Below are 26,312 nucleotides of genomic sequence, written 5' to 3' on the forward strand. Positions count from 1 at the left end.
GCAATTTGCCCACATAATGCAATGTGTAATTGACTATTTGCAAATAGTCATTTTGTTGGGCATGGCTTAATTATCGCCATATTTTGTCAAAGTTTTTCACTTTGCACTCATCAGAGCAATTCACATGGATACCAATTCAAGGGGAAAACCCGCATTTATATTGTATGAGAGGACAGTGCCGATTGGTTAGTAAGTGATCTCTGATTGGGAGACAAATTGCAATATAGAATGTACCCGTTAATGATGACTGACTGTTAATAATCAGGCAGTTTTAAATTTTTAAACATGGATAGTTGATTCTGATTGGTCAAAGCATTGCCCTGAGCTTTGATAAAATGTGTCTTTTTCTCATTAAACTTAAATTAATTATTTAGCCAGTATTGTGGCTAAATGTAAGATGAATTGTAAAAGATGCAAACTGAACCAATAATTTGTTCCAGAGTGATGCTGGAAAAGCACAGCAGGCCAGGCAGCTTCCGGGCTCCTCGGATGCTGCCTGGCCTGCCGTGCTTTCCCAGCACCACTCTGATTTTCAGCATCTGCAGTCCTCACTTTTGCCTAATAATTTGTTCCAACAGATTCGAGCTGGCTTAGTCTCTTTGAGTCAAAGAATTCTTGGCCCTTGCACAATTGTACAAGGAGCCCTGGAAAATATTCTGAACAAAACACCTGAAGAGTTTTATGATGGAACCATCAGCTTCCTGAAGGTAATGATGTGCTAATTGTCAATCCCAAAGTTTGAGTGGCCTCTGACCCACACAGAAGTTGGGCAGCAAGCCCATTGAGTCAGTGCTGGCTCTCTGTCAAGCAATCGAGTCAGTGTATGTCTTTCACTGTACCCCAACCAGAAAGGTTTCTTTCCTCAGGTGATGAGCCAATCTTCATTCATAACTCTTTTTTATCTATTCATTTATGGGATTTGGGCATCACAGGCTGGCCAGTATTTATTGCCCATCCCTAGTTGCCCCTGTGAAGGTGGTAATGAAGGTGAGTTACCTTCTTGAACTGCTGCAGTCCACCTGATGTGGGTTGATTCACAATGCCCTTAGGGAAAGAATTCCAAAATTTTGACCCAGTAACAGTGAAGGAATGGTGATACATTTCCAAGTCAGGATGATGAGTAGTTTCAAGGGGAACTTGGAGGTGGTGGTGTTCCCGTGTATCTGCTGACCTTGTCCTTCTAGATGGAAGTGGTCGTGGGTTTGGGAGGTGCTGTCTGAGGATCTTTGGTGAATATCTGCATTACATCTTGTAGATACACACACTGCTGCTACTGAGCATTGGTGGTGGAGGAAGTGGATGCTTGTGAATGTGGTGCCAATCAAGCAGGCTGCCTTGTCCTGGATGGTATCAAGCTTATTGAATGTTGTTAGGCTGCACTCATCCAGTCAAATGGGGAGTATTCTATCACACTCCTGACTTGTGCCTTGTAGATTGTGGACAGGCTTTCAGGAGTCAGGAGGTGAGTTACTCACTGCAGTATTCCAACCCTCTGACCTGTTGTTTTTATGTGGGGAGTCCAGTTGAGTTTCTGATGAATGATAACCCCCCCAAGATGTTGATAGTGGGGGATTCAGGATTGGTAACACCATTGAATGTCAAGAGGCAGTGGTTAGAGTGTTTCTTATTGGTGATGGTTATAGCCTGACATTTGTGTGGCACAAATGTTACTTGTTACTTGTCACTTGCCAGACCAAGCCTGGATATTGTCTCAATCTTGTTGTATTTAAATATGCACGGCTTCAGTGTCTGAGGAGTTGTGAATGGTGCCGAACATTGTGCAATCATTGGCAAATATCCCCACTTCTGACCTTATAATGGTGGCAAAGTCATTGATGAAGCAGCTGAAGTTGGTTGGGCCTAAGACACTACCCTGAGGGACTCCTGCAGAGATGTCCTGGAGCTGAGATGACTAACCTCCAGCAACCATAATAATTTTCCTATGTGTCACGTATGACTCCAACGACTAGAGAGTTTGCCCCCGATAACCATTGATTCCAGTTTTCCTTGGGCTCCTTGATGCCATACCCAGTTCAATGCAGCCTTGATGTCAAAGGCTGTCACTCTCACCTCCCCATGTTTGAACCAAGGCTGTAATGAGATCAGGAGCTGAGTGACCCTGGGGGAACCCAAACTGGGCATCACTGAGCAGGTTATTGCTGAGCTGCTGCTGCTTGATAGCACTGTTGACAACACCTTCCATCACCTTACTGATGATCGAGAGTGGACTGATGGGGCAGTAATTGGCTGGGTTGCATTTGCTCTGCTTTTTGTGTCCAAAATTTTCCACATTGTCAGGTAGATGCTAGTTTTGTAACTGCACTGGAACAGCTTGGCTCGGGGAGCGGCAAGTTCTGCAGCACGATTCTTCAGTACTATTGCCGGAATGTTGTCAGGGCCCATAACCTTTGCAGTATCCAGTGTCTCCAACAATCTAGTGAATTGGCTGAAGACCATCTGTAATGCTGGGGACCACTGGAGGAAGCAGACATGGATTATCTACTCAGCATTTCTGGCTAAAGATTGCTGCGCAAGCTTCAGCTTTATCTTTTGCACTGCTGTGCTGGGCTCTTCCATCATTGAGGATGGAGATGTTTGTGGAGCTTCCTCCTTCAGTGGGTTGTTTAATTGCTCACCTCCATTCATGTCTGGATGTGGCAGGGCTCCACAGTTTACATCTAATCTGTTGTTTGTGGGATTGGTTAGTTCTGTCCATCACTTGCTGCTTATGCTGTTTGGCATGAAAGTAGTCCTGTTTGGTGGCTTCACCAGGTTGAAACCTCATCTTCAGGTATGCCAGGTGCTGCTCCTGGATTGCCCTCCTGTCCTCTCAATTGAACCAGGGTTGATCTCCTGACTTGTTGGTAATGGTTGAGTGGGGTATAAGCCAGACCATGAGGTTACAGATTATGGTGGAGTACAATTCTGCTGCTGTTAATGGCTCACAGCGCCTCATGGATACCCAGTCTTGAGTTGCCGGATCTGTTTGAAGTCTGTCTCATTTAGCATGGTGATAATGCCATGCAACACAATGGAGGTTATTCTCAGTGTGAAGGCAGGACTTTTTCTCCACAAGGACTGTGTGGTGGTCACTCTTAACAATACTGGCATGGACAGATGGATCTGCACTCGGCAGATTGGCAAGGATTTGGTCATGCATGTTTTTCCCTCTTATTGGTTCCCTCACCACCCGCTGCAGACCCAGTCTAGCAGCTATGTCTTTTAGGACCCAATCAGTTCATTCAGTAGTACTGCTGCTAAGCCACATTTGGTGGTGGATGTTGAAATCCCCGACCCAGAGTACATTTGGTGCTCTTGCCATCCTCACTGCTTCCTCCAAGTGTTGATCTTTCTAAATAACCCAAAACACACACAATATTGTTCAATGTTTTAAGGCCAGAATAGATAGAGTTTCAGTCTCTCAAGGAGTTGAGGGATATGGGGAATGGGCAAGAAGGTGGATCTGAAGCTAAAGATTAGCCACAATCATGTTGAATGGTGGAGCTGACTGCTATAATGGCCTCCTCCTGTTCCTGTTTAATAGGGTCAAAGTGCTGCAAGGTTTCTTCCTATTCCAAAGCTTCAAGTTGTTCAAGCAGTCCTCTGAGGTGGCATTGTCAAGATTAAAAATCACATAATACCAGGTTATAGTCCAACAGGTTTATTTGGATGAACTAGCTTTCAAAATGATGTTTCTTCATCAGATGTTGTTGGACTATAAGCTGGTGCTGTGTGACTTTTAACTTTGTCCACCCCAGTCCAACACCAGCTCCTCTAAATCATTGTTAAAGTAAGCTACACAATTAAGAACACTGTCTGCCAATGTTCCATCAATCTTGAAAAGTAGTTGGAGCACTGACTTTAGACAAAACTGCATAACACAGAATTGGGAAAGACTGCTCCTTGTAACAAAGCCTGATATCTCTTTAGCCCAGGTGTTAAAGGAATTGTCAATATCCCCTTAATAAATCTATTTTGTTAATAAATATGGACTGCCAACCTCTAAATGTAGCCTTCCAAGCGAGGAATTGAGTAGGGATCTGCCTTTCTTACTAAAGTGAATCTCTCTGTGGTTATTGCAGAACCTGATCGAACTATCAGGCTTCGGTTCTAAGACTACAAGAAAGCTCCAGTTTCTATGACTGGATTCAATTAGGCAGTTTTCCAACATTTATTGGATGTTTGATTTCACCTGCTCTTTTTGACAAACAGAATCTTTGAATTGCAGGATAACTAGGAGTACACACACCCATCATTTTAGCATTGTGCCAGGGATTTGTAAGATTTACCCGCATGCAATTTGCCATCTTTCAACTGTTTTCAATTCTCTTCATTATCATACAATGGTGTAGTCAAAACGCATCAGAGCACAGGAAATAATTAACAACTGAAATGTAAATCTTGAAAACGTATATTTCAAAAAGTTTCCCACACTACAATTCCTAAAAGTCTGAACTGTCACTGGCATTGCATTGTCTGGGGCTTCTGTCAGTAAAAGGAGACGGAGCTCGAAGGGATTTCATGAGTAAGGCAGAAGGAGGGCAATCTAAGAGTGAAGGGCTTCAAGGGAGGCAATCCAGGAGTGAGGAAGGAGAAGGTTAGTCCAGGATTGAGCAGGGGATGGGGGTCAGTCCAGGAGTGAGGGAGCTCCAGGGAGATAATCCAGGAGTGAGAGTGTTTCTGGGGATTTTAACAGGTGAGGGTATAGAATGAATCATTGCAGGACTGTAGAGTAATAATGAAACAAACTATAAAATGAGTCAAGTGCCTTTTAGGTCAAAGGTCTGGGCTGAGTGTTTCTCAGTATTGGTGAAAAATGGATGCAAATGCATTTATTTCAAGAAAGTGCAGATTATTCATAGGAGTAATTAGGAAAGATTATTGAAGCTGAAATGAAGGCCAAGCTAATTTTGACTTTTCTTTCCTCAGTACAACGCTGAACTGTGTTTTGATGCCCTCTCAATGGTTCCTGGCTTACAGCCAATCAGACCATGCGGAGCCATGTACTTGATGGTGAGTTGTGTCAAGCTACAAAAAGACAAAAGCTTCAAAATCTCAAAGACCTGACTGATGTAATCCCTTTGTTCCAGGTTGGAATTGATATGGATGATTTTCCAGAATTTGAGAGTGACATTGACTTTACTGAAAGGTTGATCGCGGAACAGTCAGTTTTCTGTCTTCCTGCAACGGTAACTCCATTTCATAAACGTAACCTAGAGCTTTGTCTTAAAACTAATTCTGCAGTGAGGTTGGAGGAAGTATTTAGGCCTGGAATCCCACTGTTCAATGATGACCTTTCTTTGTGGTGTTGTGACTACCTATGACAACAGAAAAGATGCCGATGCTTTTCTTGCTGGCTTCTCACTCCCCTCAGGGCCATCAGCAGAAGGCAGTCCCCAAATAAAGTAAAAACAAAGTTGCTGTAGATGCTGCAAATCAGTAATAAAAAACATAATGTGCTGGAAAAACTGAGCAAGTCTAGCAGTGTCTGTGTAGGGAGAAATAAAATCAACATTTCAAGCGAATGTCCCATCCTGAAGAGGTCACACCTGATTGGAAACTTGGTTTCTGTTCCCATAGATGTTATAGAGACTGAGGGGCATGGATAAGATAAATAGTCAAGGTGTTTTCCCCCAGGATAGGAGAGTCCAAAACTACAGGGCTTAGGTTTAGGGCGAGAGGGAGAAAGATTTAAAAAGGACCTGAGGGGCAACATTTTCACACAAAGGGTGGTGTATGTATGGAGTGAGCTGCCAGAGAAAGTGGCGGAGGCTGGTACAACTACAGCATTTACAAGGCATCTGAATGAGTATATGAATAGGAAGGGTTTAGTTGGATTTGGGCCAAAGGCTGGCAAATGGGACTAGATTAATTTAGGATATCTGGTCAGGATGGACCAGTTGGACCAATGGGTCTATTTTCAAGCTGTATGATTCCATGTTGCTAGACATGCTGAGATCCAGCACATTTTGCTTTTATTTTAGTTCTCAGCTGTTGTGAGCTACAGTGAGACCTGCCAAGGACAGATTTATTAAAAATGCTAAGGTCATACATGTACCCAGCATCTCAACACGGAGTGCAGGCAGAACATTACCCTTCCCCATACTATGGAAAAATTACTCAGCTGTTAAAGTGGAACTACTACAAAAGAGAAGAATGGGGAATCTCACAGAGGAGACAAGGTAGTCTTAATGTCAAAGAGAATATATATATATGTAAAACTTATAGATTTAAAACAGAGATACATTAGGTTCTTGATTGTCAAGGAAATCAAATGTTATGGGAAGAAAGCAGGAGAATGGGGTTGAAAAACCCTATTAGCAATGTTTGAATGGCAGAACAGACTCGATGCGCTGAATGGCCTAGTTTCTGCTCCTATGCCTTATGATCATATCAGGAAATCGACAGGATAGAATTAACAAATAGAGGATAATTTACAACTTTAGGAGGATTGTAGACCTGCAGGTAGAATAAATCCAGCATTCCCTCTCTGACAAAAGAGATACAGAAGCAAGATGAAGCTCCCACACCTTTCACCTTGATTATACTCTTCCACTGTCCTCTATCAGCAAAAGATGAAAACATTTGAAAAAACAGTGCAACAGATTCAAGAGCAACTTCTTCCCCACTGATATCACACTTATGAACAGACCTCTCATGTATTAGAGTTGATCTTTCTTTGCGCCTACTCTGTAGCTGTAACACTCTATTCTACATTTAGTTCTGTTACCTTGATATACATAAGTAATGTACAATTTGTCTGATTAGCACACAAAACAATACTTTTCACTGTATATTGGTACAAGTGACAATAATAAATCAAATCAAAATCAAAAAGAAACATGAAAATTTAGGGTGTAGGTTTGCTCACTGAGCTGTCGGTTTGATGTCCAGACGTTTCATTACCTGGCTAGGTAACACCATCAGTGGCGACCTCCAAGTGAAGCGAAGCTGTTGTCTCCTGCTTTCTGTTTATATGTTTGTCCTGGATGGGGTTCCTGAGGTTTGTGGTGATGTCATTTCCTGTTCATTTTCTGAGGGGTTGATAGATGGTATCTAGATCTATGTGTTTTTTTATGGCGTTGTGGTTGGAGTGCCAGGCATCTAGGAATTCTCTGGTACATCTTTGTTTACCCTGTCCCAGGATAGATGTGTTGTCCCAGTCGAAATGGTGGCTTTTTTCTTCCGTGTGTAGGGCTACGAGGGAAAGAGGGTCGTGTCTTTTTGTGGCTAGCTGGTGTTCGTGTATCCTAGTGGCTAACTTTCTTCCTGTTTGTAATAGTGTTCTGATACTATCAGGATTCATAGCAGAAGTGGTAATGCAAAGACTAGAACAATCAGCCCTACCAACCATCAAACCAAAAATCTGGGTCCGCTACGTAGATGACACCTTTGTCATCACAAAACGAAACAAAATAGAAGAGACATTTAGCATCATCAACAACACCCTCACAGGCATAAAGTTCACCAAGGAGGAAGAAACTGACAACAAACTTGCATTTCTGGACATCACAGTAGAAAGAAAGGACAACGGAGAACTACAAACCAGCGTATACAGAAAACCAACAAACACTGACCAAATACTTAACTACTCCAGCAACCATCCCAACACACACAAACGAAGCTGTATCAGAACACTATTCCAATGAGCCACCTCACACTGCAGCACAGATGGACTACGCAAAACAGAGGAGAACCACCTATACAACGTATTCAAAAAATACAGTGCGCAGATTCCTCAAGAACAAGCCACAACAAACAGACCAAACACAGCCAGAAACCCTAACCACCTTACCATACATCAAAGAAGTTTCAGAAATGACAGCCAGACTACTAAGACCCCTCAGAATCCTAGTAGCACACAAACCCACCAACACTCTCAAACAAAAACTAACAAACTTAAAAGACCCAGTACACCCCATGGACAAAACCAATGTTGTCTCCAAAATTCCATGCAAGGACTGCCACAAACACTACGTAGGACAAACAGGAAGAAGGTTAGCCACCAGGATACACGAACACCAGTTAGCCACAAAAAGACACGACCCTCTTTCCCTCGTAGCCCTACACATGGAAGAAAAAAAACACCATTTTGACTGGGACAACACATCTCTCCTGGGACAGGCTAAGCAAAGACATGCCAGAGAATTCCTAGAGGCCTGGCACTCCAACCACAACCCCATAAACAAACACATAGATCTAGATACCATCTCTCAACCCCTCAGAAAACGAACAGGAAATTACATCACCACAAACCCCAGGAATCCCATCCAGGAGAAAGATATAAACGGAAAGCAGGAGAAAACAGCTTTGCTTCACTTGGAGGTCGCCACTGATGATGTTACCTAGCTAGGTAATGAAACACCTGGATATCAAACCTACAGCTCAGTGAGCAAACCTACACCCTAAACTTCAACCTGAGCTACAGATCTTCACAAACGTTGCAAAAACATGAAAATTGTTGAGTGAATAACATGATTGAAAACCAGGCTTAATGTTGAAGGTTCAGGTGGGAAATTGAAAAAGAAAAAAAGAGAATTAAAGGGAGATTAGGAAAGGCGACTGGGAATCCAAAAGAAGGTTTGAAATTGACTAAGGGCTTAAGAAGGATATTATGTATGACAACAGAGGGCATAGGTTAGGTACTGAGATAGTAAATAACTACCAACCATCTGTTTTTACAGGAAAAAAAATGCTGCTCAAATCATAGTGGAAGAGAATAGTGTTGAAACAGTTGATTGGTAAAAATTAATGAAGATAGGCTGGCAGGACTTAAAGTTGTTAAGTTTTCAGGATTGGATGAGATGCAGGTTAAGGGGTAGGATGGAGGTGGCATTGCAGAACTACAATCCTTAATTTTCCAATTTTTTTTAGACTCAGGATGGTGCCAAATGACTGGAGAATTTAGATCTTACACTTATGTTTAAAAGAGGATTAAAAGTAAACCCAACAACCAATTTAACCTTGGTGGGGAATATTTTAGAAACAATAATTTAAGACACATTGAGTTAAACCCCATCTACCATCTCCTGAGAAAAAGAACAGGAAATGACATCACCACATGAAATGACATCACTAACCCAAAGAAACCCAAACATTTAAATAGAAAACAGGAATCATGTACATTGCTTCGCCTGAGGCCCAGTGAAGATGTTACCTAGTAGAGTGACGAAATGTCTGAAAATGAACCTTCCAGCTCAGCGAGCAAACCTATACCCAGAACCTCAACCTGAGCTACAACTCTTCTCAAAACTTGCTAATCTGAGACAAAATTAACAATCAGTAAGTTACCTGCAGATTAACTAAAGATAACCATTATTGATTTGTTTAAGGAAGATGATGTTTAACCATCTTATTGAGTTTTTTTGATGAGGTAGCAAAGAGGCTTGATGAAACTAATATAGTTGATGTGGTGTACATGGACTTCCAAAAGACAATTGATAGAGTGCCACAAAACAGATCTGTGAAGATAATTATACATCTTGGAATAAAAGGGATAGTAGCAACATGGATACAGAATTGGCTGAATGTCAGGAAATGGTACTTTTCAGAGGAGAGGGTAGTTTGTGTTGGGGTTTTCCAGGGGGGCTGCATTAGGACCCCTGCTCCTTCTGATATATATATCAATAGTGTCATATGGCATGGAAACAGACCAATCAGACAAACGCGCCCATACCAACCAGGTTTCCCTAAACTGGACTAGTCCCATTTGCCTACATTTGGTCCATATCCATTTAAACCTTTCCTATCCATGTACTTGTTCAAATATTTTTTAAATGTTGTATTTGTGCCCACCTCTACCACTTCTTCTAGCAGCCTATATTATATACATACCACCCTCTGTGTGAAAATGTTGCCCCTCAGGTCCCTTTTAAATCTTTACCTTATCACCTCAAACCTATGCCCTTTAGTTTTGATTATCCTAGATTAGATTAGATTTCCTACAGTGTGGAAACAGGCTCTTCGGCCCAACAAGTCCACACTGACCCACCCAGACTCGTTTCCCTACATTTCCCCCTGACTAATGCACTTAACACTATGGGCAATTTAGCATGGCCAATCCACCTAATCTGCACATCTTTTGGAATGTGGGAGGAAACCGGAGCACCCAGAGGAAACCCACACAGACACGGGGAGAATGTGCAAACTCCACACAGACAGTCGCCTGAGACTGGAATTGAACCTGAGTCCCTGGCACTGTGAGACAGCAGTGCTAATCACTGAGCCACCGTGCAACCCCAACCCTGGGAAATGACATTGGATATTCACCTTCATGATTTGATCTCTGTAAATCTATGTAAGGTCCCTCTCAGCCTTCTACCCTCCAAGGGAAAACGGTCTCAGTCTATGCAAGCTCTCCTTAGATAAGCTCCTTCATTTTCCACTATGCCACCAATATTGGTATAATCTTCAAACTAACTAATCATACCACCTGTATTCTCATCTAGATTGTTCATATAAATGACAAACAACACTAGATGCAGCACCAATTCTGGAGTTACACCACAGATTGCAGGCCTGCAGTCTGAACAACAACCCTCTATCACCACCCTCTGTCTCTTACAGTCAAGCCAATTTTGTATCCAATTGGCTAGCTCTCCAGGATCCCATGTGATTTAATGTTACTACTCAGACTACCATGCGCCACCTTGTCTAAGGCCTTGTTAAAGTGTATGTAGACAATGTCTACCACTATCCAGGGAGTGTTGCTGAACAAAGAGACCTTGGAGTACAGATTCATAACTCCTTGAAAGTGGAGTTGCTGGTAGATAGGATAGTGAAGAAGGTGTTTGGTATGCTTTCCTAATTGGTCAGAGTATTGAGTACAGGAGTTGGGGAGGTCATGTTGCAGCTGTACAGGACATTGGTTAGGCCATTGTTGGAATATTGTGTGCAGTTCTGGTCTCCTTCCTATTGGAAAGATGTTGTGAAACTTGAAAGGGTTCAGAAAAGATTTATAAGATGTTGCCAAGGTTGGAGGATTTGAGCTATAGGAAGAGATTGAATAGGCTAGGGCTGTTTTCCCTGGAGCTTTGGAGGCTGAGGGGTGACCTTATAGTGGTTTATAAAATCATGAGGGTCATGTATAGAATAAATAGACAAAGTCTTTTCCCTGGGGTGGGGGAGTCTAGAACTAGAGGGTAAAGGTTTAGGGTGAGAGGGGAAAGATATAAAAGAGACCTAAGAGGCAATGTTTTTACTCAGAGAGTGGTTCATGTATGGAATGAGCTGTCAGAGGATGTGGTGGAGGCTAGTACAATTGCAACATTTAAAAGACATCTGATGAGTATATGAATAGGAAGGGTTTGGAGGGATATAGGCCAGGTGGTGGCAGGTGGGACTAGATTGGATTGGGGTACCTGGTTGGCATGGGTGAGTTGGACCGAAGGGTCTGTTTCCATGCTGTACATCTCTATGACTCTATGATTCTATTCTTATCTTCTTGGTCACCTCTTCAAAACAATCATTCAAGTTTGTGAGACACAATTTCCCACACACAAAGCCATGTTGACTATCCCTGTTCAGTCCTTTCCTTTCCTTGCATGTAGATAATATCTATCACAATCGCCTCCAACAACTAACTTACCATTGATATTAGGTTAACCAGTCTGACATTCCCTAGCTTTTTCATACAGCCTTTCTTAAATATTGGCACATTAGTCACTCTTGCGGTCTTCCAGGACCTCACCAGTGGCTGTTAATGATACAAATAACTCTGATATTTCTGTCCTAGCTTCCCACAATGTTCTGGGATACACTTGATCAGATCCCAGGGATTTATCTACCCTTCTGCATTTTAAGACCTCCAACGCCTCATCATCTATAATGTGGACTGATTTTAGGGCATCACTATTTATTTCCCTGAGTTTTCTAGTTTCCACATCTTTCTGCACAGTAAATACTGATGTGAAATATTCACTTAGAATCTCACCATCTCCTACAGTTCCATATATTGACATAGTGATCTAGATTTTGCTTTACAGAACAGTTTCAAAATTTGTAGATGAGACGTGATCTTGTTGAAACATATGAAGCTCTGGGTGGGCTTAACAGGATAATAGTGAGAGATGTTTCATTTCTTGGGGGACTTTGATCTTCCATATAAGATGGACATGAGAACATAGAACGTAGAACAATACAGCACAGAACAGGCCCTTCGGCCCATGATGTTGTGCTGAACATTTGTCCTAGCTTAAGCACCTATCCATGTACCAATCCAATTGCTGCTTAAAGGTCACCAATGATTCTGATTTGGCCACTCCAACAGGCAGCGCTTTCCATGCCCCCACCACTCTCTAGGTAAAGAACCTACCCCTGACATCCCTCCTATACCTTCCACCCTTCACCTTAAATTTATGTCCCCTTGTAACACTCTGTTGTACCCGGGGAAAAAGTCTCTGACTGTCTACTCTATCTTTTCCCCTGATCATCTTATAAACCTCTATCAAGTCACCCCTCATCCTTCGCCATTCCAATGAGAAAAGGCCTAGCACTCCCAACCTATCCTCGTACGACCTATTCTCCATTCCAGGCAACATCCTGGTAAATCTCCTCTGCACCCTCTCCAAAGCTTCCACATCTTTCCTAAAATGAGGCGACCAGAACTGCACACAGTACTCCAAATGTGGCCTTACCAAGGTCCTGTACAGCTGCAACATCACCTCACGACTCTTGAATTCAGTCCCTCTGCTAATGAACGCTAATACACCATAGGCCCTCTTACAAGCTCTATCCAACTGAGTGGCAACTTTCAAAGATCTATGAACATAGACCCCAAGATCCCTCCGCTCCTCCACCTTACTAAGAACCCTACCGTTAACCCTGTATTCTGCATTCTTATTTGTCCTTCAAAGATGGACAACCTCACACTTGAAGGGTTGAACTCCATCTGCCACTCCTCAGCCCAGCTCTGCATCATATCTAAGTCCCTTTGCAGCCGACAACAGCTCTCCTCACTATCCACAACTCCACGAATCTTCGTATCGTCTGCAAATTTACTGACCCACCCTTCGACTCCCTCTTCCAAGTCATTAATAAAAATTACAAACAGCAGAGGACCCAGAACTGAACCCTGCCAAACACTACTTGTAACTGGCTGAATATTTACCATCTACCACCACTCTCTGACTTCGACCGGTTAGCCAGTTCTCTATCCAACTGGCTAAACTTTCCACTATCCCATGCCTCCTGACTTTCCGCATAAGCCTACCATGGGGAACCATACCAAATGCCTTACTAAAATCCATTGACATTACATCCACTGCTCTACCCTCATCCACATGCTTGGTCACCTCCTCAAAGAATTCAATAAGACTTGTAAGGCAAGACCTATCCCTCACAAATCCGTGCTGGCTGTCCCTAATCAAGCAGTGTCTTTCCAGATACTCATAAATCCTATCCCTCAGTACCCTTTCCATGACTTTGCCTACCACCGAAGTAAGACTAACTGGCCTGTAATCCCTATTCCCTTTTTTGAACAGGGGCACAACATTCGCCACTCTCCAGCCCCCTGGCACCACCCCCATTGACAGTGAAGACGAAAAGATCATTGCCAATGGTTCTGCAATTTCCACTCTTGCTTCCCACATAATCCTAGGATATATCCTGTCAGGCCCGGGGGACTTGTCTATCCTCAAGTTTTTCAAAATGCCCAACACATCTTCCTTCCTAACAAGTATCTCCTCTAGCTTACCAGTCCGTTTCATACTTTCCTCTTCAACAATACGGTCCCTCTCATTTGTAAATATTGAAGAAACGTACTCATTCAAGACCTCTCCTATCTCTTCTGACTCAATACACAGTCTCCCACTACTGTCCTTGATTGGACCTACCCTCGTTCTCGTCATTCTCATGTTTCTCACTTATGCATAAAAGGCCTTGGAGTTATCCTTGATCCTACCCACCAAAGATTTCTCATGCCCTCTCTTAGCTCTCCTAATCCCTTTCTTCAGCTCCCTCCTGGCTATCCTGTATCCCTCCAATGCTCTGTCTGAACCTTGTTTCCTCAACCTTATGTAAGCCTCCTTCTTCCTCCTTACAAGACATTCAACCTCCCTTGTCAACCAAGGTTCCCTCACACGGCCATCTCTTTCCTGCCTGACAGGTACATACATATCAAGGACACGTCGTATCTGTTCCTTGAAAAAGTTCCAAATTTCAATGACATCCTTCCCTGACAGCCTATGCTCCCAATTTATGCTCCTCAGATCCTGTCTTGCAGCATCGTATTTACGCTTCCCCCAATTGTAAAACCTGCCCTGTTGCACACACCTATCTCTCTCCCTAACCAAGGTGAAAGTCACAGAATTGTGGTCACCATCACCAAAATGCTCACCCACTAACAAGCCCATCACTTGTCCCGGTTCGTTACCCAGTACCAAATCCAATATGGCCTCCCCTCTGGTCGGACAATCTACATACTGAGTTAGAAAAGCTTCCTGGACACACTGCACAAACACCACCCTGTCCAAACTACTTGATCTAAAGAGCTTCCAATCAATATTTGGGAAGTTGAAATCGCCCATGACTACTACCCTATGGCTTCTGCACCTTTCCAAAATCTGTTTCCCAATCTGTTTCTCCACATCTCTGCTGCTATTGGGGGGCCTATAGTAAACACCCAACAAGGTGAGTGCTCCTTTCTTATTTCTGACTTCAGCCCATACTACCTCCAAAGGGAAATCCCCCTTGAACTGCCTTTCTGCAGCCATTATACCATTTCTAATTAGCAACGCCACCCCGCCTCCTTTTTTACCACCCCCCCTAATCTTACTGAAACATCTGTAACCAGGAACCTCCAACAACCATTCCTGTCCCTCATCTATCCACGTTTCCGTGATGGCCACAACATCGTAGTCCCAGGTACCAATCCACGCCTTAAGTTCACCCGCCTTATTTCTGATACTCCTTGCGTTGAAGTATACACACTTGAGCCCATCTCTGTGTCCGCAAATATTCCCTGTCAGTGCTACCTTCTCCACAGCCTCCCTACATTCTTGGACATCCTGAAAAACAGCTAACCTACTTGCTGGACTACAAGTCCAGATCCAATCCCCCTGCCAAATTAGTTTAAACCCCTCCAAAGAGTGCAAGCAAACCTACCTCCCAGGATATTGGTGCCCTTCTGGTTCAGGTGCAACCTGTCCTGTTTGTACAGGTCCCACCTTCCCCAGAATGCAGTCCAATTGTCCAAATACCTGAAGCCCTCCCTCCTACACCATCCTTGCAGCCACGTGTTCAACTGCACTCTCTCCCTATTCCTTGTCTCACTGTCACGTGGCACCGGCAACAACCCAGAGATGATGACTCTGTCCATCCTAGGTTTTAGCTTCCAGCCTAACTCCCTGAGCTCCTGAATGACCTCCCCAAACCTCTTCCTACCTATGTCGTTGGTGCCAATGTGCACCACGACTTCTGGCTGCACACCCACCCCCCCTTAAGGATTCTGAAGACACGGTCCGAGACATCTCGGACCCTGGCACCCAGGAGGCAACAAACCATCCTAGAGTCTCTCCCATGTCCACAGAACCGCCTGTCTGTCCCTCTAACTATAGAGTCTCCTATAACTAGTGCTCTCCTCCTCTCCCCCTTTCCCTTCTGGGCCTCAGAGCCGGACCTCGTGCCAGAGACCCGGTCACTGCAGCCTACCCCTGCTAGGCCGTCCCCCCCCAACAGTATCCAAAGCGGTATACTTATTGTTGAGGGGAACGACCACAGGGGATCTCTGCTTCCTCCCCTTCCCACCTCTAACTGTTACCCAGCTACCTCTGTTCTCTGGTGTAACTATGTCCCTGTTGCTTCTATCTATCTCCCTCTCAGCCTCTCGAATAATCCTCAGTTCATCCAACTCCAGCTCCAGTTCCCTAACGCGGTCTGTGAGGAGCAGGAGCTGGCTGCACTTCCTGCAGGTGAAGTCGGCAGGAGCATCGGTGGTCACCCCTACCTCAAACATCCTGCAGGAGGAACATTCCACTGCCTGCGCTGCCATAACTCTACACTTAGTCTCCAAAACAAGAACACTGAGTAGCTTACCTGTTCAGCCAACTGAGTCCTTTTTTTTAGGTTAGAGGAGGAGGGAGGGTCTGAGGGAGACACGTGTAGTGTCTCGGGTTCCTTAGGTAAAAATAATGACTGCGAATGCTGGAAACCAGATTTTGGATTAGTGGTGCTGGAAGAACACAGCAGTTCAGGCAGCAGCTGAGGAGCAGCAAAATTGACGTTTCGGGCAAAAGCCCTTCTTCAGGATTCCTGATGAAGGGCTTTTGCCCGAAACGTCAATTTTGCTGCTCCTCAGATGCTGCCTGAACTGCTGTGTTCTTCCAGCACCACTAATCCAAAGTCTCAGGTTCCTTCTCCACTCAAACTTCTTACCTTCCCAGAAGCCTCTGTTGACAACTTCTTGGTTCCCGCTCCTAGTTGAAAACAAACAGACTGCGAAAAGAAAAACGTTAATTTAAACTGGTCTCCGCTTACCTTCCAGCTCCCCTCTCTGAGCGCCCACTGCGGAGGAACATATTCTTTCAGTGTTATTAGCCTTTGGAATTCTCTTCCCCAAAGAGCAGTGGAGGCTGAATTATTGAATATGTTTCTAGAGTCATACAACATGGAACAGACCCTTCAGTCTAACCTGTCCACGCTGACCATGTTCTCAAACTAAACTAATCCCACCTACCTGCCCTTGGCCCATATCCCTCCATGAGGTAAAAACAATGACTGCAGATGCTGGAAATCAGATTCTGGATTAGTGGTGCTGGAAGAGCACAGCAGTTCAGGCAGCATCCAAGTAGCTTCGAAATCGACGTTTCGGGCAAAAGCCCTTTTCCTGATGAAGGGCTTTTGCCCGAAACATTGATTTCGAAGCTACTTGGATGCTGCCTGAACTGCTGTGCTCTTCCAGCACCACTAATCCAGAACCATATCCCTCCATACCTTTCCTATTCATGAACTTATCCAAATGCCTTTTAAATGTTGTAACTGTACCTGCATCCACTACTTTTTCTGACAGTTCATTCCACACACGTACCACTCTCTGTGTAAAAGAAATTGCCCTCGTGTCCTTTTCAAATCTTTCTCCTGAATTTGACAGATTTCAATTGATAAGGGACTCAGTGGTTATGGGTCAGCCCGGAAGTGATGTTAAGATCATAATCAGATCAACTGCGATCTTAATGAAAGGCAGAGCTAGCCTCAGGGACTGAATGGCCTACTCCGTGTTTACTTCTGCTCCTAATGCTCATATTTTTATGATACTAAATGATCAGGGTAGTTTGGATCTGGCATGTTTAATAAATGATCCCAGAGTAAGACTTCCCCTTGGAATATATCACATAACAGGTTAGAATTTAGCATTCAGTTTCAGAGTAAAAAACCTGGATCAGGTACAACTATGCTGAACTCAAGTAAATATAATTCAATGTACATAGAACATAGAACATAGAACAATACAGCACAGAACAGGCCCTTCAGCCCACAATGTTGTGCCGACCACTGATCCTCATGTATGCACCCTCAAATTTCTGTGACCATATGCATGTCCAGCAGTCTCTTAAATGTCCCCAATGACTTTGCCTCCACAACTGCTGCTGGCAACGCATTCCATGTTCTCACAACGCTCTGTGTAAAGAACCCGCCTCTGACATCCCCTCTATACTTTCCTCCAACCAGCTTAAAACTATGACCCCTCGTGTTAGTCATTTCTGCCCTGGGAAATGGTCTCTGACTATTGACGCTATCTATGCGTCTCATTATCTTGTATACCTCAATTAGGTGCCCTCTTCTCCTCCTTTTCTCCAATGAAAAAAGTCCGAGCTCAGTCAACCTCTCCTCATAAGATAAGCCCTCCAGTCCAGGCAGCATCCTGGTAAACCTCCTCTGAACCCTCTCCAAAGCATCCACATCTTTCCTATAATAGGGCAACCAGAACTGGACGCGGTATTCCAAGTGCAGTCTAACCAAAGTTTTATAGAGCTGCAACAAGATCTCACGACTCTTAAACTCAATACCCCTGTTAATGAAAGCTAAAACACCATATGCTTTCTTAACAATCCTGTCCCTTGGGTGGCCATTTTAAGGGATCTATGTACCTGCACCCCAAGATCCCTCTGTTCCTCCACACTGCCAAGAATCCTATCCTTAATCCTGTACTCAGCTTTCAAATTCGACCTTCCAAAATGCATCACCTCGTATTTATCCAGGTTGAACTCCATCTGCCACCTCTCAGCCCATCTCTGCATCCTGTCAATGTCCCGCTGCAGCCTACAACAGCTCTCTATCCTGTCAACGACACCTCCAACCTTTGTATCATCTGCAAACTTGCTGACCCATCCTTCAATCCCCTCATCCAAGTCATTAATAAAAATTACAAACAATAGAGGCCCAAGGACAGAGCCCTGTGGAACACCACTCACCATAGACTTCCAAACAGAATATTTTCCTTCTACTACCACTCGCTGTCTTCTGTTGGCCAGCCAATTCTGTATCCAGACAGCTATGTTCCCCTGAATCCCATTCCTCCTGACCTTCTGAATGAGCCTACCATGGGGAACCTTATCAAATGCCTTGCTGAAGTCTATATACACCACATCCACAGCTTGACCCTCATCAACGTTTCTAGTCACATCCTCAAAGAACTCGATAAGTTTTGTGAGGCATGACTTGCCCCTCACAAAGCCGTGTTGACTGCATTTAATCAAGCCATGCTCTTCCAGATGGTCATAAATCCTATCCGTCAGAATCCTTTCTATCACCTTGCAGATGACAGACGTGAGACTTACTGGTCTGTAATTGCCGGGGATTTCCCTATTTCCTTTCTTGAAGAGAGGAATTACATTTGCCTCTCTCCAGTCCTCAGGCACGACTCCAGTGGAGAGCGAGGATGAAAAGACCTTCGCAAGTGGCGAAGCAATTGCGTTTCTCATTTCCCAAAGCAGCCGAGGACAAATCTGGTCCGGGCCTGGCAACTTGTCAATCTTAATGTTTGACAAAAGTTTCAGCTCATCAGCTTCCTCTATCTCTATCTATTCCAGCATGCACACTTGCTCTTCAAAGGTTTCATTCACTACAAAGTTTGTTTCTTTCGTAAAGACAGAAGCAAAAAACTTTAGGGCTTCCCCCACCTACTCAGACTCCACATACAAGTTCCCTATGCTATCCCTGATCGGCCCTACTCTTTCTTTGACCATTCTCTTAGTCCTCACGGAAGTGTAAAATGCCTTTGTGTTCTCCCTAATCCGTTCTGCCAAGCCTTTCTCATGCCCCCTCCTGGCTCTCCTCAGACCATTTTAAGCTCCTTCCTTGTCTGCCTGTAATCCTGTGGAGCTGAGCTTGACCCAAGCTTCCTCCACCTTATGTAAGCTACCTTTTTCCTTTTGACGAGAAGCTCCACTGCTCTCGTCATCCAAGGTTCCTTTATCTTACCACTTCTTGCCTGTCCCAGAGGGACATATTTATTCATCACTTGCAACAACTGTTCCTTAAACAGTCTCCACATGTCTATAGTGCCTTTACCATGGAACAATTGCTTCCAATCCATGCTTCCTAACTCATGTCTAATCACATCATAGTTTCCTCTTCCCCAATTAAATATCCTCCCATTTTGCCTAATCCTCTCCTTCTCCATAGCTATGTAGAATGTGAGGCAGCTGTGGTCACTATCACCAAAATGCTCTCCCACCACAAGATCTGATACCTGCCCCGGCTCATTGCCGAGCACCAAGTCTAGAATGGCCTCTCCCCTCGTCGGCCAGTCAACGTACTGAATTAGGAAACCCTCCTGAACACACCTTACAAAAACAGCTCCATTCAAATCTTCTGCTTGAAGGAGGTTCCAATCAATATTGGGAAAGTTAAAGTCACCCATTACAACAACCCTACTACGTCCACACTTTTCCAAAATCTGCCGACCTATGCTTTCTTCCATCTCCCTGCTGCTATTGGGGGGCTTGTAGTAAACCCCTAAAGAGGTGACTGCTCCCTTGCTGTTCCTAATTTCCACCCATACTGACTCGGTAGGCAGATCTTCCTCGACAATGGAAGCTTCTGTAGCTGTGATCCCCTCTCTGATTAGTAGTGCTACACCCCCTCCTCTTTTTCCCCCCTCCCTATTCTTTTTAAATGTTCTAAACCCTGGAACATCCAGCAACCATTCCTGCCCCTGAGAAACCCATGTCTCTGTTATGGCCACAACATCATAGCACCAGGTACTGATCCATGCTCTAAGTTCATCACTTTTATTCCTGATACTCCTTGTGTTAAAGCAAACACACTTTAACTGATACCTTGGTTCCTTGCCAGGAAAATCCTTCCCACTAGTTGTTCTACCTCTTGCTATAGCCTCATCTGCATCCACTTTCACCTCCAGTAAACAGCTCAGTTTCCCACCAACGCCCCCCTCCCCCCCCTCCACCCCCCCCCCCGCCATACTAGTTCAAACTCTCTCAAACTACTCGAGCAAACCTTCCACCCAGGACATTGGTCCCCCTCCAGTTCAGATGCAACCCGTCCATCTTGTACAGGTCCCACCTTCCCCAGAAGGCATCCCAATTATCTACATATCTGAAGCCCTCCCTCCTACACCAGCTGCGTAGCCACGTATTAAGCTGCACCCGCTCCCTGTTCCTCGCCTCGCTATCTTGTGGCACCAGTAATAAACTAGAGAACACAACTCTGTTCGTCCTGCTTTGCAGCTTCCATCCTAACTCCCTGAAATATTATATCTTCGATCCTTTTCCTGGCTATATCATTAGTGCCAATATGTAACAAGATTTCTAGCTGTTCGCCCTCCCCTTTTAGAACTTTATACACCCGATCGGAGACGTCCCAGACCCTGGCACCAGGGAGGCAACATACCTTCCGGGAATCCCGATCCTGACCACAAAATCTCCTGTTGAATCCCCTAACTATCGAGTCCCCTACCACGAGTACTTTTCTATTCTGCCCGCTTCCCTTCTTTGCTCAGTGCCAGAGAACTGACTGCTATGGCTTTCCTCTGGTAGGTCATCCCCCCCCCCAGCAGTATCCAAAATGGTGTACTTATTGCTGAGGGGAATGTCCACAGGGGATCTCTGCACTGACTGACTGTCCCCTTTCCTCTCCCTGACTGTAACCCATTTATCGTTGTCCTGAGCCTTAGCAGTGACCAACTGCCGGTAACTCCTCTCAATTATCCCCTCAGCCTCCTGAATGATCCGTAGTTCATCCAGCTCCAGCTCCAATTCCCTAACACGGTTTTCAAGGAGCTGGAGTTGGGTGAACTTCCTACAGACGTAGCCAGTGGAGATGTGTGCCATGTCTTCCACCTGCCACATTCTGCAGGAGGAGCAAGCAACTGCCCTAGCATCCATACCCGACTTATCTGAACACCCACTCAGTACTAAAGTAGAAAGCTTAGTTCAAGTTGCTATAAAACCAATAACAAACTTATATTCATAGAGGAAGTTTAGAATGAACCTTGCCTTATTAACTAGGTTAGAGGAGGAGGGGGGGTGGGAGACACTACAGTTGTAGAGTCTCGGGTTTAGCCGCCTTGCTGATATAAATGCTCACTGCTTTCCTTCCCGGCTGCCCCTCTGGTCCTCGTCACTTCCCCCGCTGCTCCCACTCCTTCTGTGAAAGGGAAAACACCGCTGTCCACTACCGCTGTACCTGCAAAATAATTTTGAATTTTTCTTTATTTTATCTGCCATTATCCTTTATGTCCCCTTTTTATTCTCTTCATTTCCTTTACAAATTTCCCCTTACTCTTTAGAACAAAGAACAAAATACAAAGAAAATTTACAGCCCAGGAACAGGCCTTTCGGCCCTCCAAGCCTGGGCCGATCCAAATCTACTGTCTAAACCTGTCGCCCAATTCCTAAGCATCTGGATCCCTCTGCTTCCCACCTACACATGCATCTGTCCAGACATATCTTAAAAGAATATACTGTGCCTGCCTCTATCACCTCTGCTGGCAACACATTCCAGATACCCACCACTCTCTGTGTGAAGTACTTGCTGCGTGTATCCCCCTTAAAGTTTTCACCTCTCACCTTGAAAGTGTGACCTCTCATTATTGAATCCTTCACCCTGAGAAAAAGCTTCTCTCTATCCACCCTGTCTATACCCTTCATGATTTTGTAAACCTCAATCAGGTCCCCTCTCAATCTCCTTTTTTCTAATAAAAACAAACCTAACCTTATCAGCCTCTCTTCATAGCTAGCACCCTCCATACCAGGCAACATCCTCGTAACCCTTCTCTGCACCCTCTCCAAAGCGTCCACATCCTTTTGGTAATGTGGTGACCAGAACTGTACACAGTTTTCTAAATGTGACTGAACCAATGTCTTGTACAATATTAACATAACTTGCCAGCTCTTATACTCAATACCTTGTCCAGTGAAGGCAAGCATACCATATGCCCTCTTGACCATTCTATCCACCTGTGCAGCAACCTTCAGGATACAATCGCCCTCACTCCCAGATCTCTCTGCCCATCAACTTTTCCCAAGGCTCTTCTGTTCATTGTATAATTCAGTTTAGAATTAGTCTTGCCTAAATGTATCACCCCACATTTGTCTGGATTGAACTCCATTTGCCACTTTTCCACCCAACTCTTCAGTCTATCTATATCCTCCTGTATTCTTTGACAGTCCCTTATGCTTTCTGCTACTCCACCAATCTTTGTGTCATCTGCAAACTGCTGATCATACCAACAGTGCCCTCTTCCAGATCATTTATGTATATTACAAACAACAGTGGCCCCAACACTGATCCCTGTGGAATACCACTGGTCACCTTTCTCCATTTCGAGGAACTCCCTTTAACTACTATTCTTTGTCTCCTATTGCTCAACCAGTTCTTTATCCACCTAGCTAGAACACCCTGCCCACCATATGTCTTCACTTTCTCCATTAGTCTACCATGGGAAACTTATCAAAATGCCTTACTAAAGTCCATGTATATGACATCCTTCATCTATTAACTTGGTCACTTCCTCAACGAACTCTAAGTTGGTAAGGCATGATCTCCCCCGCACAAAATCATCTTGCCTATCTCTGATAATTTCTGTACTCTTCTCAGGCTGCTGTTGTTTTGAGCCCTCGGAATCTACCAAATGCCTTCCTTTGTTTCTCTATTTGATGTGCTATAATCCCTTGCTAGCCTGGGATCACAGGATTTGTTCGTTCTCACCTTTATCTTTATTGGAACATGTTGGCTCTATGCACTCCCTATTACCTTCTTGAGTGCATCCCACTGTTCTGACACAGATTTATCTGGAAGTATCCGCTCCCAATCCATGTTTGGCAAGTCATATCTGACCTTATATAAAACCAGCCTTTCCACACTTTAGAATTCTGATTTCAGGTCCATTCTTGTATTTTTCCATAACAATTTCAACTGTACTGGTTTAATGAGTGCTGTCTTCAAAATGGACCCTACTGATAGTTCGAGCACTTGCCCAGCTTTGTTAAATGGAATTAAGGAGAAAGTGAGGACTGCAGATGCTGGAGATCAGAGCTGAAAATGTGTTGCTGGAAAAGCGCAGCAGGTCAGGCAGCATTCAAGGAGCACGAGAGTCGACGTTTCGGGCATGAGCCTTTCTTCAGGATTGAGGAAAGTGTGCCAAGCAGGCTAAGATAAAAGGTAGGGAGGAGGGACTTGGGAGAGGGGTGTTGGAAATGCGATAGGTGGAAGGAGGTTAAGGTGAGGGTGATAGGCCGGAGTGGGGGTGGGGGCGGAGAGGTCAGGAAGAAGATTGCAGGTAAGGAATGTGGTGCTGAGTTCGAGGGTTGGGACTGAGACAAGGTGGGGGGAGGGAAAATGAGGAAACTGGAGAAACCTGAGTTCATCCCTTGTGGTTGGAGGGTTCCTAGGCGGCCCTCCAACCACAAGGGATATATTGGTGTTACAATTAGGGGTGTTAGATATATCAGATAGTTACAGTGAGTGATGAGGGATATATCAGTGTTACAATGAGGGGGAGAGGGGCATATCTGAGTGTGGCAATAAGGATTTGGAGTGTATCAAGATGTTACAGCAAGGAGTGTGGGTTATATCAGAATGTTATAATGGATAAAGTTTGTGAGAAGATTTGTAGCTCGGGTGCTCATTATTGTGGTTCTATTCACCGAGCTGGGAATTTGTGTTGCAGATGTTTCGTCCCCTGTCTAGGTGACGTCCTCAGTGCTTGGGAGCCTCCTGTGAAGCGCTTCTGTGTTGTTTCCTCCGGCATTTATAGTGGTTTGAATCTGCTGCTTCTGGTTGTCAGTTCCAGCTGTCCGCTGCAGTGGCCGGTATATTAGGTCCAGGTCGATATGTTTGTTGATTGAATCAGTGGATGAGTGGGCAAACAGGAAGACAGCTAACAATCCGCATCCATGAACACCAACTAGCCACGAAATGACATGACCAGCTATCCTTGGTAGCCACACACTCAGATGACAAGCAACATGAGTTCGACTGGGACAACACTATTATTATAGGACAAGCTAAACAGAGAACAGCCAGGGAATTCCTGGAGGCATGGCACTCATCCACAGATTCAATCAATAAACACATCGACCTGGACCCAATATACCGACCACTGCGGCAGACAGCTGGAACTGACAACTGGAAGCGGCAGATTCAAACCACTATAAATGCTGGAGGAAACAACACAGAAGCACTTCACAGGAGGCTCCCAAGCACTGAGGATGTCACCTAGACAGGGGACGAAACGTCTGCAACACAAATTCCCAGCTCAGCGAACAGAACCACAACAGTTATAATAGATAGTGTGAGGTGTATTAAAGTGTTGCAGTGAGGAGTGTGGGGTATGTCAGTGTTGAGGTGAGTAGTGTGGCATATATCAGAGAGTTACAGTGAGGGTTGTGCGATATCAGCATGTTACTGTATGAGAAATAACATTTTAAATCAATGCTTCTCCAGAAATTTGCTTTGTGACTCAGAAATGCAAAATGTTTGTATGTAGTGTATAACTTATCATTTTGTCTGCAGTGCTTTGAATATCCAAACTTCTTCAGAGTGGTGTTAACTGTTCCAGAAGGCTTAATGCTTGAGGCTTGTCACCGCATTCGTGAATTCTGTGAGGAACATTTTCAACCTCAAGAGAATTGCACCACAGCTGATATTGAATGCGACAAATGAGCAGGCGCTGAACAACTTGCTGGGCATCTGTTGTAACAAGAGCTGTGCTTCAGTCTGAATTATTTAACACAAGTTTAATATAATTTAAAACTATGTACAAAGTTCATTATTTACGTGAAGTGATTCACGTGAAACTTAATTTGGATCATTCTAGTAGTGTTGGGTGTGAACTGGTGACTCTTGGTCTACTAAAGATTGGTTGCATCCTCTTTTACTCTTTCCAGAGAAATTCCTATCAAATGGCTCTAAGTCTGATTTCATTGTTGACAGTCAATAACACATCATGTAATCACTTTGATGGTGAATAACTTTTCATCCAAGGATATTTTCCTCATCTCTGTCCATATTACAGTTCAGCCTACAGAACAGTGCAGAATCAGTATGACACTTGCAAGTGAGCAGCATAAACAGGGTGGCTGAATCAATCACCTCATTTTAGGTTTCACCAGCTCCACAGATGAAAGTTGTGCTACTTAGTACTCAGTGGGATTGATGTTACACCACTAACCAATTAGAAATACAGAAAACAGGAACCGTTATTTTTAATCTGTTCATGGGAAAGGGCATCACTGGTTTGACCAACATTTATTTTGCAATCCTAATATCCCAGAGGGCAGTTAGGAGTCAACCACATTGCTGTGGGTCTGGAATCACATATAGGCCAGACAAGGTAAGGGACATAAGTGAGCCAGGTAGGCTTTCCTGAAAATTGACAATGGATTCATGATCATAATTAGACTCTTAATTCCAGATTCTTTTCTATTAATTTTAAATTTCACCACCTGCCATGGTGGGATTGGAATCTGGTTCCACAGAACATTATCTGGGTCTCTGGATTAACAGCTGAAAATGTGTTGCTGGAAAAGCGCAGCGGGTCAGGCAGCATCCAAGGAGCAGGAGAATCGACGTTTCGGGCATGAGCCCTTCTTCAGGAATCCTGAAGAAGGGCTCATGCCCGAAACGTCGATTCTCCTGCTCCTTGGATGCTGCCTGACCTGCTGCGCTTTTCCAGCAACACATTTTCAGCTCTGATCTCCAGCATCTGCAGTCCTCACTTTCTCCTCTGGATTAACAGTACAGCTGTAATACCACTAGGCCAAAGTATCCTCCTTTGGAATACTGGAAGATGCCACAAAATTTTGTGGCCATAAGAATAAAGTAGAAAATGAGCGATTTCAGCTCAATTTCTG

General features: G+C 44.3%; 1 protein-coding gene across 1 annotated transcript in view; it reads left to right on the top strand.

Annotated features, from left to right (window-relative positions):
• The window catches only part of tat (tyrosine aminotransferase), an 89,404-nt gene extending 63,394 nt beyond the window's left edge, over positions 1-26,010 (top strand). Inside the window, exons 9-12 of the mRNA XM_072595736.1 lie at positions 579-707; positions 4,930-5,013; positions 5,091-5,189; positions 24,973-26,010. Of these exons, the coding sequence (XP_072451837.1) occupies positions 579-707; positions 4,930-5,013; positions 5,091-5,189; positions 24,973-25,122 (462 nt within the window). The 3' untranslated portion in view covers positions 25,123-26,010. The remainder of the gene's footprint in view (positions 1-578; positions 708-4,929; positions 5,014-5,090; positions 5,190-24,972) is intronic.
• The last annotated feature ends 302 nt before the right edge of the window (positions 26,011-26,312 follow it).

This window comes from Chiloscyllium punctatum, chromosome 26, assembly GCF_047496795.1.
Source record: "Chiloscyllium punctatum isolate Juve2018m chromosome 26, sChiPun1.3, whole genome shotgun sequence".
Taxonomy (NCBI): Eukaryota; Metazoa; Chordata; class Chondrichthyes; order Orectolobiformes; family Hemiscylliidae; genus Chiloscyllium; species Chiloscyllium punctatum.